This window comes from Rhinoderma darwinii, chromosome 1 (assembly GCF_050947455.1).
Source record: "Rhinoderma darwinii isolate aRhiDar2 chromosome 1, aRhiDar2.hap1, whole genome shotgun sequence".
In the NCBI taxonomy this organism is placed as follows: Eukaryota; Metazoa; Chordata; class Amphibia; order Anura; family Rhinodermatidae; genus Rhinoderma; species Rhinoderma darwinii.
Genome location: NC_134687.1, coordinates 317,749,676 through 317,762,907, shown reverse-complemented (window position 1 = coordinate 317,762,907; position 13,232 = coordinate 317,749,676). Strand labels below are relative to the sequence as shown.

Genomic DNA, 13,232 nt, shown 5'->3' with positions numbered 1-13,232 from the left:
GTTTATTTTTTTAAAAATAAGAATTAGAAAGTTGATTTATTTTTTAGTAACAATATTAATTATTGTCAATGTAAAACAAAAAGTCAAGAGCCAGAAGTAACTTCACTGGTGACTACCTACCTGCCTGCCTGCATATCATTTCTACAGGCCCAAAGACAGTTTACAGGAGAACTACATACAAATCTAAGTAAAATAGCTATCATATAGTGTTTTTATGTATTCTCTAACTGTATATCATATAAGCTGCTGACTGAGGCCCCATGGGCACGGTCGGCCGCGGACGGCTGCGGACAGTCATCCGCATTTGCAGACCATGCTCCCATTATAAAGTTTGGGAGCACAGTATGTAACATAAAAAAAATAGGACATGTCCTATTTTTTACGGAAGGTTTCTACAGCACGGACACCTTCCCATAAATATACGGGAAGGTGTCTGTCGGCCAAATAAATGAATGGTCCATAATTACAGACCGTGTGCATGGGACGTGACATGATATATTTTTCACACACTATGTCATATTTTAGCCATATGTTAATATCCTTTCCCTTGACTCACATGAGTCAACTAAGCTCCACCCAGTGTAAGAAAGGATGCATCATGTGACATAACTAAACATTATGTTTTACAATTATGACGTATAGTATCCTACAGAAACTTAATTAATATAAAATTATGTAATGGCAGGAGTTTTTTGTTTAAGCAGCTTTCCAGTGACAAGAACCTATATACAGCAGTCCATGCCTCTGCTTTCTGGACCCCTGTGAGTATGACTTGGGGGAGAGGGGGGGGGGGGGATAGAGGTATGGGATTAGGTCTCAACCCCGAATGTTCAGGTTTGACTGTAAGAATTCAGACCTGAAAAACGTATTATTAATCATCTATACAACCATACCCTTGAGACTTGAGATTTCGTCAATAGTAGTGATGGGAATATATTGAAATATGTAGTGTTTTATTCTTGTACTCTTTGATTCTCGAAATGTTAAAAAGTATGTGCATTCATTTCGGTCTTTCATTACCTACATTTGTTTTCTAGTCTACGTTGTATTTGTATTTTTATGTTCTCTCTTTATTTTTGTACCATTTTTTACAGCCCCACAATAATGGCAATATGTAAATAAATATTTATAGATTAACTTGGACTACCGTACTATATTTAAGCCTTTTATCCATTGCCACATACTTAGTCAGTAGATGATATATTATTACTTACTAATGATTTCCTTTTAGACTTTTCTACAGCTGTGTTATTAGCAATGCATTCGACATCTATGGCACCATAAGTATACTACTGGGCACCATCACGGGCATTGCCATTACTGTACAGAGATGCTGTTTGTATTGATTAGAGTGGCTTCTGCAACTGACCACACAAATGAACTGTTTTGTTTGGCTGTTAATTTGTTGGACGTCTAGAGCAAATCCTTTTATTCTCCGCAATAGTGAGAGAGTGAGCGAGACAGAGATTGCAGAGAGGAATCCTTCCATATTTACTCTCCGTAGACTATTAAGCAACACAGTCTATTAATTTGGCTTTTGAGTCTTCACTAAAGCCCATAAAGGCGCACACTTGTCAAATGGAGTTCATTTTAATTTCCTTTCAATCACAGTAAATTATTCAGGTGATAAATCAGCCGGGGCAGCTCCTGGCTGTAATAGAAACCCTAATTCCTGGCTAATTATCCAGCCCTTTGCTGCCAACAGATCAATACACTACAAAATAGAAAGGGCTGTAGGTCTATAACTGGATAGACAAAGACAGAAAGACAGCTGGGAAAATTGTGTCATCAATGTGACCTTTCATGAAGTTCAAAGGTTGACAGGGGTTAAACAGCACAGATTTTTTTTTTAAGGAATGTGCCCGCATTAAGATGCTGGCTTGTTGAGAGTGATAGTAGGATGGTATCATGGTCTACCAGCACTTGTATGGACTGGAAACACGGTGTCATTTGTTCATCATGCATGTGTCTAACTGGTTTGTCTTTTGGGATTAAGTCGTTTTTTCTAACATAGACCAGAGTTGTTCATTCATCATGTCAGCTCTGCCCTTGACCTCAGCCCTTCAAGAGAGGTTACAGGATTTGTGTAGCATGTGGCACATGCTGCATTTGTGCTGACACAAGAATTTCCATGCTAATTATTTTTAGTCCTAAATAGGATATGGAAATAATAAGAATAAAATACCCCTAGATGCATAAAGTACATTTTATACTTAGGTACTTAGATACTTTTATATCTATCTATCTATCTATCTATCTATCTATCTATCTATCTATCTATCTATCTATCTATCTATCTATCTATCTATCTATCTCTCTCTCTCTCTCTCTCTCTCTATCTATCTATCTATCGATCCCTCTCTCTCTCTCTCTATCATCTATCTATCTATCTATCTATCTATCTATCTATCTATCTATCTATCTATCTATCTATCTATCTATCTATCTATCTATCTATCTATCTATCTATCTATCTAAATTGAACTGTAAGTTTTAGTCCTTAACCTTTCATTTTGCAGTAGTAGTTATATGATCTTGATATGGGGAAGCTTTGAATTCCATTTAGACCAATATTTAAATCTCTACATAATGTGGAAACACACCAAATGTGCCTTGTAAAAGAAGACACTTGCTTTGACACCTCATTTGTAATCCCAGATCTCTCTCCATGTCATGAGATGGACCGTTTCACCAGTTAATGTGCTGTAGACCCTTTAATGGCTTTCAAATAGTATTGACAGTAGGTCAAATGAATCGGTGCTGAATGTGACCTGCAAAGTAGTTCCTGGGCTCTGTAGCGATCTAGTCTTAAACGACACACAACTGAAGTATGTCCAATAGATATGCTAACAAATTGCTGAAAGCTGATATTGCTGTATGCAAAACACTCCTCACACAGAAACATTCCCTGGTAATGTATGTATATTGTTTAGCTGAAGGGATTATTTGATTTGTTAAGCTTTATTTAGAATAGCATCACATTTCAATAGACACAGTAGATGAAATATTATTAGATTGTGGTTTAGGCCCTTTGGTTTGTAATTCAATACATTCTAAGGCAAATTAAAGAGCCTAGAAGCTGCTGTAAACAATTACATATTTTGTATCTGAAAACAGAGGAGTGAGGACATTGAGAATACCGGAGAAGGAATATTGACTTGCCTCCTGCCGCTTTTTTAACTATAAATAAAAGAAGGATAGATAAATCTATAGAAAAACTAACAGGCCTGCTGACTTGCTTAATGAACTGCAGACTTAATACAGGACCTGTTATTTTTTAGTGAAAGTCCTTCGTACTTTATGTCACTCGCATTATACATTTTAAGTGATAACTATTGATTTGTTATTCGATTTTTTTTTTTGCATGCTATTAAATTATCCAAATATGATACTGTCATATGGTCTTCAAATTCTACAGTACTCATACATACATACATACATACATACATACATACATACAATAATGAATAAAACACACACACACACACACACACACACACACACACACACACACACACACACACACATATACACACATACACACACACACACACATATACACACATATATACACACACACACACACACACACACACACGCGCGCACACACACACTTTATACAAAGTGCTTTGTATGGTTATAAAGAATATAAATGATAATTTTCCAACCCTTTGTTTTGTTCTAATACATACACGTTGAAAATGTGAATGATACTATTATCTTCTATGTCTGTTTTGTAGAGGGATGTAGATTTGAGCTACATTGGAAAATCTATTCCTGCATCCATCACCTACTTACAAATGAAATGACACCATGGAAATCATTCTATATAGAATATACAATAGAAATGAAGTATTATTCTGTGTAATGAGATAACTGTCTATTTTTATTATATCATGGTATATGATATTCGCTTACAGGACTAGAGTAATATTATATGGCAAGAGATCTTAAAGTATAGGGTCTTGCTTGCACTTTTAATCTTTGCATCTCATATTGCTATGTAATTTCCCTTGAACTCCTAACAAGCAGTATTTTGCATTTTAGTGAGTTCATCAGGGTTTCTTTTACACCGGGGCATTACGAACCGTTGTAACAAGAATCTGAGAATATAGATTACATTTCGTACATCGAGCAACTAAATAAACCAACATGGTCTCTTGCGTGATTTTACTGCATGTTAAAGCCTAAAATGAAAACCTGACAAATGCTCTTGAATTATTATGTGTTGTATAAGTGTGCAGTCCTTCCCTTGTAAGCTCAGTTGTTTGTGCTCTAGACTTTTACTTCCTGTCAGCCATATTAGCACACATAAGGCTAAATTCTCTGTCACCCAGGCATCCAAAGATTATGACTAATTTCCGAGCTCTCCTCGTTAATCAGTCACTGAGGATGAAGGACTGGCCTCCCATCCCCTTCACTTGATTGTCCTATGTCTGTAGCAAACATGATTGGGGATCAGTGACCAAATGTTTGTTCAACCGGAAATTATCATATTGGACTAGAGTTACAGGAATTTTAGATAAAACGAATGGAAACATTATATAAACATAACTAGGTTTGTGAAACTACTTAATTAGGTTGTCTCTTTAAGACAATCCCTTTTTTTAAGTAAACCACCCCAGCAGTCAGCAGAACACTGTGAGGCCCCGAAATCCTGTTAATCATCTGTTTTCACTGGGAGGGAATTTGTGACCAGCCACACATTTCCCCTGCAGTGGCTGCAAAGAAATTAGGCCATGTTGAGTCCTCCAGAGTTGGAGCCGCTTTTTTTTTTTGCCGACTTTCCGCTTTGACAGTATGGAAAGGAATACAGCGCAAAAGGTGCTCCTGTCTGTGCTTTGAACAATTGTTGAGGTAAATTTAATAAATGAGGAAAGCCATGAAGCAGAAAAATAATCGGTATATGGTACAAGGGTATTGTATAAACTATTGCAATGTATTATTTTTCTTACCATTGATAAGGTATGACATGTAATTGGCCCAATAGTCCAATGGTTGTCAAACGTCAAAAACATGTTCATGTTAATTTGGTTTTCATATAATGCATTATATGGCTGGTTTTATTCCATTGTGTTGTTTTATTTCTTATATTTGTAATCTTGGTTGATGGTTTGATTATTGTTAGCAAATGTAATCAATTTGACAAAACACTCTAGATTTGTTTAGTATTTCAAGTATTTTTGAGACTGTAAATTGAAATTAGGTTATTAGTCCAAGGACGCAGAGCATAATAATAATATTTTACATGTCCCTGTGCTACTATTGGGAAAATCTACGTGTTATAATATAATATATCATATATTGTATTGTGAATATGTTAATTCTATTTAAACTGCCAATATCATACAATATTATGCAAAATTAGTTTGGTATTTGAATATTTCTTAGTATTGAACTGTATGCATACCACAAGATAACTTTGTTTGAAATATGTAGCAATAAAACACAAACAGTAATGTTTTAGTGTAGGCTTTCCTATAGGAAAATAAATAAGAACACGATCAGAACACGATCACAATGGGGTGATCTGGTTCTGAACATTACCTTGTGGTTTCAGCAGGTCCGTTGGCTACCACGATTGGAACAGGTTGAGTTTTCTGGCGGCTCGACAGCTCAGTGGCGCGATTTTCGACTTGCTCTTCATCATGAGCCCAACAGCCGAACCTCGGTAAGTCCACATACTCTTACAAGCGAGCTGGGAGGGCACTTACTGTAATGAAATTAACCTGAGGATTTTTACTGATGTTTTTTGGTATTTTTACATTGCATGGAAATGTAAATTAATATTTGTTTTGTTCGTTTGTCTTGCCTTATATTTAGGATGTCCAACAATTGAGAGAGCTGTTTTTTTTTTAATGAGGTTATGTCACATGTATTTTCTCTTCGTATCCTTCTCTTAGTTTATAGTAGTGTTCCCCAACCAGTGGCTCAGAAGCTACATGTGGCTTGCTCGCCTCTACACGTGGATCCCTAGCTGTTGGTAGCTATAGATACTATTGTGTATTAATGACACTAAGGAACATTAATACAACTTTTCACCAGGGACATAAATCACTGTCACTTGACTCCTGATCATATAATAGGAACTTGACACTAGGACTGTCAAACTACAGTTTGCACTAGCATTCAGTGCCTCATTACTCCTTGTTTTGTTTGGTATTTCATTTGTTCTTTTTTGTTATTTGTTGTAAATTGTTAATAAAGTAACATTTATTTAATTCATATATTTGATAAATATCTGAATTAGGCTCTCGAGCTAAAAGTATTGTGGACATCTGGTTTATAGAAATGTTATGTTAGTAATGGAAACGTTGCTGTCCATGGTGCTGAGGAGTTCTCTCATAGAAGGATCTGCTAAGCAAACGGCTAAATCAGTACTAGGTATTAGCACTATAGTGGCAATTAAATGTAATCTACCAAACTGATATTACTGAAACATTTAATTGGAGGTAGCACAATGAAAGTTTGAGATTTGATCATGTGTTAGTAGCATACATTTCAATATCATTTATGGTGTGATACCATACCTTGTGTGGTCAAAAACAAGTTAAAATAGTTGCAAACATTTAATTACCTTTGTCAAGTTAATATTGTAGAACACATAGTAAACATTATTTAGTAAGAGTCTTACTATATTTCATGAACCATATATGTAATAATGTAATTATATTACATTGTATACTGGCACATTATGTCAGTTATAATTGCTGGCAATGAGTAACTTTCAATTATTTAAATTATGATTTCATAATTCAAAGTGTTAGCATTGTCCCTAATGAATCCTGCTGAATTTTAGACTGTAATGTAATAGCCTGGTTTACAAACTCACATTTAGCACTGAATGCTCAACATGGTATTTTTTTATAATTTAAAGTGGTTTTCCAGTTTTTGTTTTTGTTTTACTTATTTTTAGAATAGGAAATCATACAGTTTCCTAATATACAACTATTAGAAATTCTGCTCACATACCTTTATTATAGTGCATGAGGCCCCTGTCACAGTAGAATGGTATAGCCCACAGATTAGTCCGGTGTAATGTATCCACAGGCTAACTGAATAGGACTAAACATGGCGTCAGTCATGTGACCGTACTAAACATGGCATCAGTCATGTGACCTACCACACGCACGCACACGCACGCACACGCACACGCACACACACACACACACACACACACACACACACTGTGTTGGGGCAACCTGGGCTATGTGAACAGGACTAATGGTGGGAAAATGATAAACAATTGACTCACTGTGCCTGTATTTACTGTCTCTAGATAATTTATAAAATAACTGCCTGTCTCTAGGTGATGTAGAAAACACACAACAACACACACAGCGGAGACAGGGAGAAGAATGTAAGAGCTGCTCCTCACAGACACTGACAGACATGATGATGAGATGCTGCTGGAGGTAGAAATACTTTATAAATTCTGCTCCTCAATAATCCACTATTTACCTGTTAGATACCTGGACAGTGTTATCTGAATGCCAGTGGTCACATGATGTTGGTCACATGACTGTCCATTCAGTTATCCTATGGGTGCTTTTTTATGGACATGTCTGTGGGCTATACCATTTTTTTATTTTTAGACAGAGACAACTTCACTGATATAATAAAGGTATAGGAGCAGATTTACTATTCTATAAATAAATTAATAGCAAAAATAAAAAGTGGACAACCCCTTTAATGACTAAAATATGATAACCTAAATATGTTTTCAAGGCTATGAATTGAAACAGATGCCTAATGGATCCAACCAGATCCTGTTAACTTTAAAGTGTTTGTTTGATATATTAAAAAAAAGAGCCTGTCCCTTTTCCAGAAACAGCGCCACTCAATACCAGAAGGGGTTAATGACCACAAGGGGTATAGTTTCCGGAAAAAAAGCAGAATATTTTCTCTAATCTCAGACAATTCCTTTAATGACAGACAAGCGCTAGTGTGAAAATAGCCTTGCACATATGTACTCAAATGTCTTTAAAGGGAATGTAATGTTCACTCCTCCCTACAGGACATTTAAATAAAATATCTAACTACTGCATATTATACATTATGCCATCATGGTTTGTCTCTGAATGGTATTAATTGCATATATTTAAAAATGTATATAATGAGAGCGTATATACCATAAAGGGAATATTAAGCCATATGCTGTAGGAGTCTGTCAGTTGTATGATAACCATGGCCAAGCTAACAGGCTTTTTATCATCTTTGTGCACTATACATGAGGAAACTTCCAGTGGTCTGAAATTTGTAAAGTTCTGGCAGCAATAAATTAGAATTCTAGCAAACTGCTTACCTAAGGCCAAAGTATAAAATAATTATATTAAATTGCAACATTATCATTTATCATTAACCCTGACCATTTCCTTTTCCAGTTATGGGAGTGGATTTTATGCAAATAACCTTGAATTTGATGGCATATTAATTTTATTTTTTGGTCATGAGAAACCTTAAATAGTTCATGCTCTGCTGATGACGTACATTCAAAACCTGTTTCCAAAAATTTGCTAAAATATCTTTACAGTAGTTTTTTTAAGCTTAAAATGCCAAATTGAAGTTGGTTAGTTTACTTATTTACAGGTTACGTTATAGAATAACTGATACGTAAAATAATAAGTACTAGTATTATTAGGATACTTGTACTGTCACCATGCCACCACAGTCTATCTGACACAATTGAGGATCTTTTGACACAGGTTGCAAGTTATCATTTTCAGTAGTACTTGTAACAGAAAGCTGGAGAGTAATGTTTCCCTGTCAGTTATGTTCAGTGAAGTGCAGAACACTGCTTAGGAATAAATGAACAAAATCTAAAACTCTGATGATATCGTTAAGAGTTAATATGGTAACACAGTAGGTAAGACTTATAAAAAGTGAACTTAAGAGTGCCAATGACTTTGCGTGCCAATCATGGGGTTCGGAAACGCTCAGCCTGCCTCTGTAAGCACTACTGAATTATTGACAAGACTCATGGAAATGAGGAGATCCACCATATATGCTTATTAAGAAATGTGGCAATATTTTCTAGACCCTTTTTGATACATCACAAGGTGTGCTCATTAATTAATCGTTATTAGGAAATTAGTAAGATGCCTTAATATACAATATCTTTACCCTGTAATAATTATGTATTTAATGGAGTAAACTTCAATATTCTGCAACGATACAAATTTGCTAGTGTTAAGGATAAGCAAGGCAACAGGAGGATGGGGGTGGGGGTGGAAAATACGCTTTCTAAATAGCTCTTTTACTTTTATGTGTCAATGCCAAACCTAGTCTGGTTTAGAAAAACTTGTTTCAAATATGCTTAAATTAGGGTATTAAGAGTTAATAGATGGGAGTACCTCATTTGGGACCCCAATCTGTTAGTCAGAGTATAGAACATCTACAAAAAGCATCTCATGTCTGTGTATTACATGGACAGCCTATTTATTTCAATTTTCACCATGTAATGCTTAATTTCCCCAGTGGTGGCACTGCAGATAAACTGAACACTTGCTTCCTGGTTCATCTGCATATTACAGCTGATTGCTGGAGTCCCAGCTGCAATCAGCTTATTTTTGGGGTCTATTCTAACTAATAGGTATTGTCCAAACTGTAGAACTTCTCTAAGTACAATAAAAATAATGAATCAAATCAATCATTCGTCAGCAAACCCCCATACACTGATTTGGTTTCATAGGAAGTTATTTTGTATTGAAAAGCCAAAAAGATTGAATAATAATACAAATACCTTTATACATGTGAACATAAAGCCATTTTTAATGTTATTGAAATGTGTTAGCCATGGGCCAGTAAAGACTCATATTCCTAAATACTTTGAGAAACCATTTTTACGGTTTTAATCCTGCTTAATAATAATAATAATGCAGTGAACCGCTCCTCTGAATTTTTGCATATGTAATTTTCCATTTTGTTTATTGCATTTGTAAATTAAAAGACCTGCCACAAATACTTTAGTTAAGCAAATGTCACATCATAACACAATCAAATGCACACCACTTTCTTCAATTCCTCTTCTATTTTTTATTTTCATTCCCCTGCATAACAGAAGCCAATTTAAACTGCAAATGCAAATATTTTCCATCTCTCATTCACACAGCTTTGTGCTCACGGGGCAGTCTTTTCATTGTATATGTGTGTGCTTGCTAGAGATTTACTGCCTTGTGGCATGCCACATGTCTTAAAAATTACAGTGCCCATTTTCTAGTGAAATAATTTCAACGAAGAGTGGCTCCTATTACAGCCAGAGACGCAGGGACGTCATGATTTATTATTATTTATGGTCCCTGGGCCTTGTTTATGCACGACGGGTTAGGTGCACGGGATAGCAATGCCATTATGCAAATGACATTGAATGTCCTTTCTGAGCCTAAATAATTTTTGTGTTGGACGATTAAACCTCATCTGTTATTGATATGGGCTGCAGTCGGGCTATTAAAGAGTCCCTACAGTACTTACTCCCAGTAATGGGAAAATTGAGAGGAAGAGTCTAAACAATTGCCTCTAGTGTGCTGTGATTGTCTGGTAGGAGTTGAACATAATAAACCCCCTGAATAGAAATTGTGTTTACTACTTAGGAATAAATAAAGAGGGGAGAAAATGCAATAAATTACACTTTGTGATTTGAATAGACACAGAAGAGCATTTGCGTTCTTTTCAATTTATTTATATATTTTATTTATTTTCTTTTTTAGGTAAATAACAAGTAGCTAGGAATGATTCCCATCCAGTTTGTAATGCATTAAACAGGCAAGGAAAAGGTGGGTGGGAGGGCTGGTAGTTAAGTAGAAAGGAGAACCAATATTCTCCGTGAACAAGGGAGCGAACGTCACCACTTTCGCTTCCCTCTCTTTCTTGCTTCCCTCTCTCTTATTTGACACAGCTGTGCAGTAACATTTTGATCAGTGTTGATAGCTTATGAATTCCAAAATTGACAAAATTTACAGAAAAATGAGGATAATCCATCTTCCTTAGCAGCCTGTCAGGAGCTGGCTATACTTCATAATCCTCAATTACAGATGCTATTTTCAGACATTTACATGCAGATATTAAACACAAATGAGAAACAAAAGGAGGATGGAAATACAGCTATTTATATGTATAATATTCGAAGAATAAAAAAATATAGCAGGTAAGGCACACTGAGTATATTTCAAGGCAATTTCAATGGGTTTTACTTTCAATCCCATTTAAAGTGATGGAGTCTGATTATACTAGTTCGATTTTGATAGTAATCTGAGGTTACTTTGACTAGCAGATCTGTAACAAAATATTCCTTTGTGAGTATGGTGGCTCTGTTGTGGAGAAAATGATGCCATGGCATTTATGTATAGGAAAAATAGTAAAAATCAGCAGCTTGTATTTGTATGATAGGGGAATGAAACGCTCCTATTGATTTGAATAGTCATTATTTATGGACAGCAGATATCCTTCACTAGCTTATATAAAGTAAAAATAGTGTGCTACATTCGGCAGGGAATCCCATTTTATGAAAAGATGGGAAATGTGAGTGCATTTTTTGTACAGTACTGCAAAATATGGTACTGCTATATCATTAAAGATTAATACATATACAGAGGTAAAATGTGTAAATGAGGCCAAAGGACATCCTAGAGGTCAACTGGGCATCACATATTATTTATCTTATTTATGGTTATAAATAGCTTTGCATGAATCAATAGTACAAACGTATTTGTGATGCGATAATTTTGTAATATAGCTTATTAGAGAAAAATGCCTCTTTCTCTTCTTATCAGGCTCCTTTCCTCCTCTCTCCCTGTTTTCTTAACTAATTACTAGCTCACAATTCACTCAGAATCTGTAGAGCAGAGAGGCAGAGAGGATATGGTTTATAAGCTCCACTGAAATAGCAGGTTGCAGTTGCCAATACAAGTCTATGGAGAGGGGAGGGGGAACAGGAGGAGAGAGCTTCAGAGTGAGAGAAAGACACAGCTGCTGCAGCTGCTGGTAAGTGTTTTATCTCAACCCAGTGGTGGATTCTCAGCTACACTGCTCATTATTGCTGTATGATGTCCATGCTGCAGCTTTTAGTGAGTGTTTTACTACCTCATCCCAGTTCCGGATTCTCATCTACAATGCTTTTTAATGGATCTTGTCTGTTTGCTATGAATAGAAGACTGTTAGCTAGTCATCTGCCTCTGCTTCCTCCTCCCCTTCCCTCTCTATAGACTTCTATTGACAGCTGTAACCTGATCAGTTACCCATCTATTAGCCAGGGCTGAGAAACACTGTAAACAGTGGCTATCCATCTGGAGGGCTGGGTGTTTATTTAAATAGCAGGCGTGTAACACTACATTTTCCTGGCAACAGCACACTGCAGGCTTAAAGAGGCTCTGTCACCACATTAAGCTGGCCATACGTTAAAGAGGCTCTGTCACCACATTATAAGTGCCCTATCTCCTACATAAGGAGATCGGCGCTATAAAGTACTGTAGGTGACAGCAGTGCTTTTTATTTAAAAAAAACTATCTGTTTTCACCACTTTATTAGCGATGTTAGATTTATGCTAATGAGTTGCTTAAAGCCCAAGTGGGCGTGTTTTTACTTTAGACCAAGTGGGCATTGTACAGAGGAATGTATGACGCTGACCAATCAGCGTCATGCACTCCTCTCCATTCATTTACTCAGCGCATAGGGATCCTGCTAGATCCTTATGTGCTGTCTTATACTAACATGTTAACAATACTGAAGTGTTTAGACAGTGAATAGACATTCCACGGGATGTCTATTCACAATCTCTGCACTTCGTTACAGGGTGCGCTCACGAGCTCAGTCCAGACTTAAGAAGCATGTTGGTGATTTGAGCTAATTGCTCCAGAGCACCCTGGGCTATAAGAAGGTCCCAGCCCCTTCCTCCCACGCCTGAGCCTTGTTGTTGTATCCCTAGTCTGTCTTGCAAATAGCCCCCTAGTGTTTCCTGCTCCCAGTGTTTTCCTGTTTCCTGTTCCTGTATCCTGAATTTAGTGTCGTGCTTGCTGTAGCCGTGCTGTACTGTATTCTACGCCTGACCTGCCTCTCCACACCTGACGCCCACCTGCTGCCAAGTTCCTGCGTAGCCTGCCTCGCTACTATCTGAGCTGCCACAGGTACCCTATACGAACTATAGACATTTACCTGCATCCTGTTGGCCAGCTGCCATACCGCCAAGACGGTACGGCCCAGTGGGTCCACGAACCAGTCGTGACATGCTGTAACTACCA

The 13,232-nt window shown here is 36.7% G+C and overlaps 1 protein-coding gene across 3 annotated transcripts in view; it reads left to right on the top strand.

The window, feature by feature from the left end:
• The window catches only part of PAX5 (paired box 5), a 247,605-nt gene that overhangs the window by 132,656 nt on the left and 101,717 nt on the right, over window positions 1-13,232 (top strand). The window contains exon 7 of one of the 3 annotated variants that reach the window (XM_075825552.1): window positions 5,564-5,671. The exons of 1 other annotated variant lie outside the window; for it this stretch is intronic. In XM_075825552.1, the coding sequence (XP_075681667.1) occupies window positions 5,564-5,671 (108 nt within the window). Of the gene's footprint in view, window positions 1-5,560; window positions 5,672-13,232 lie in introns of all 3 variants that reach the window. One more of the 3 variants, XM_075825550.1, reaches the window with a different exon arrangement.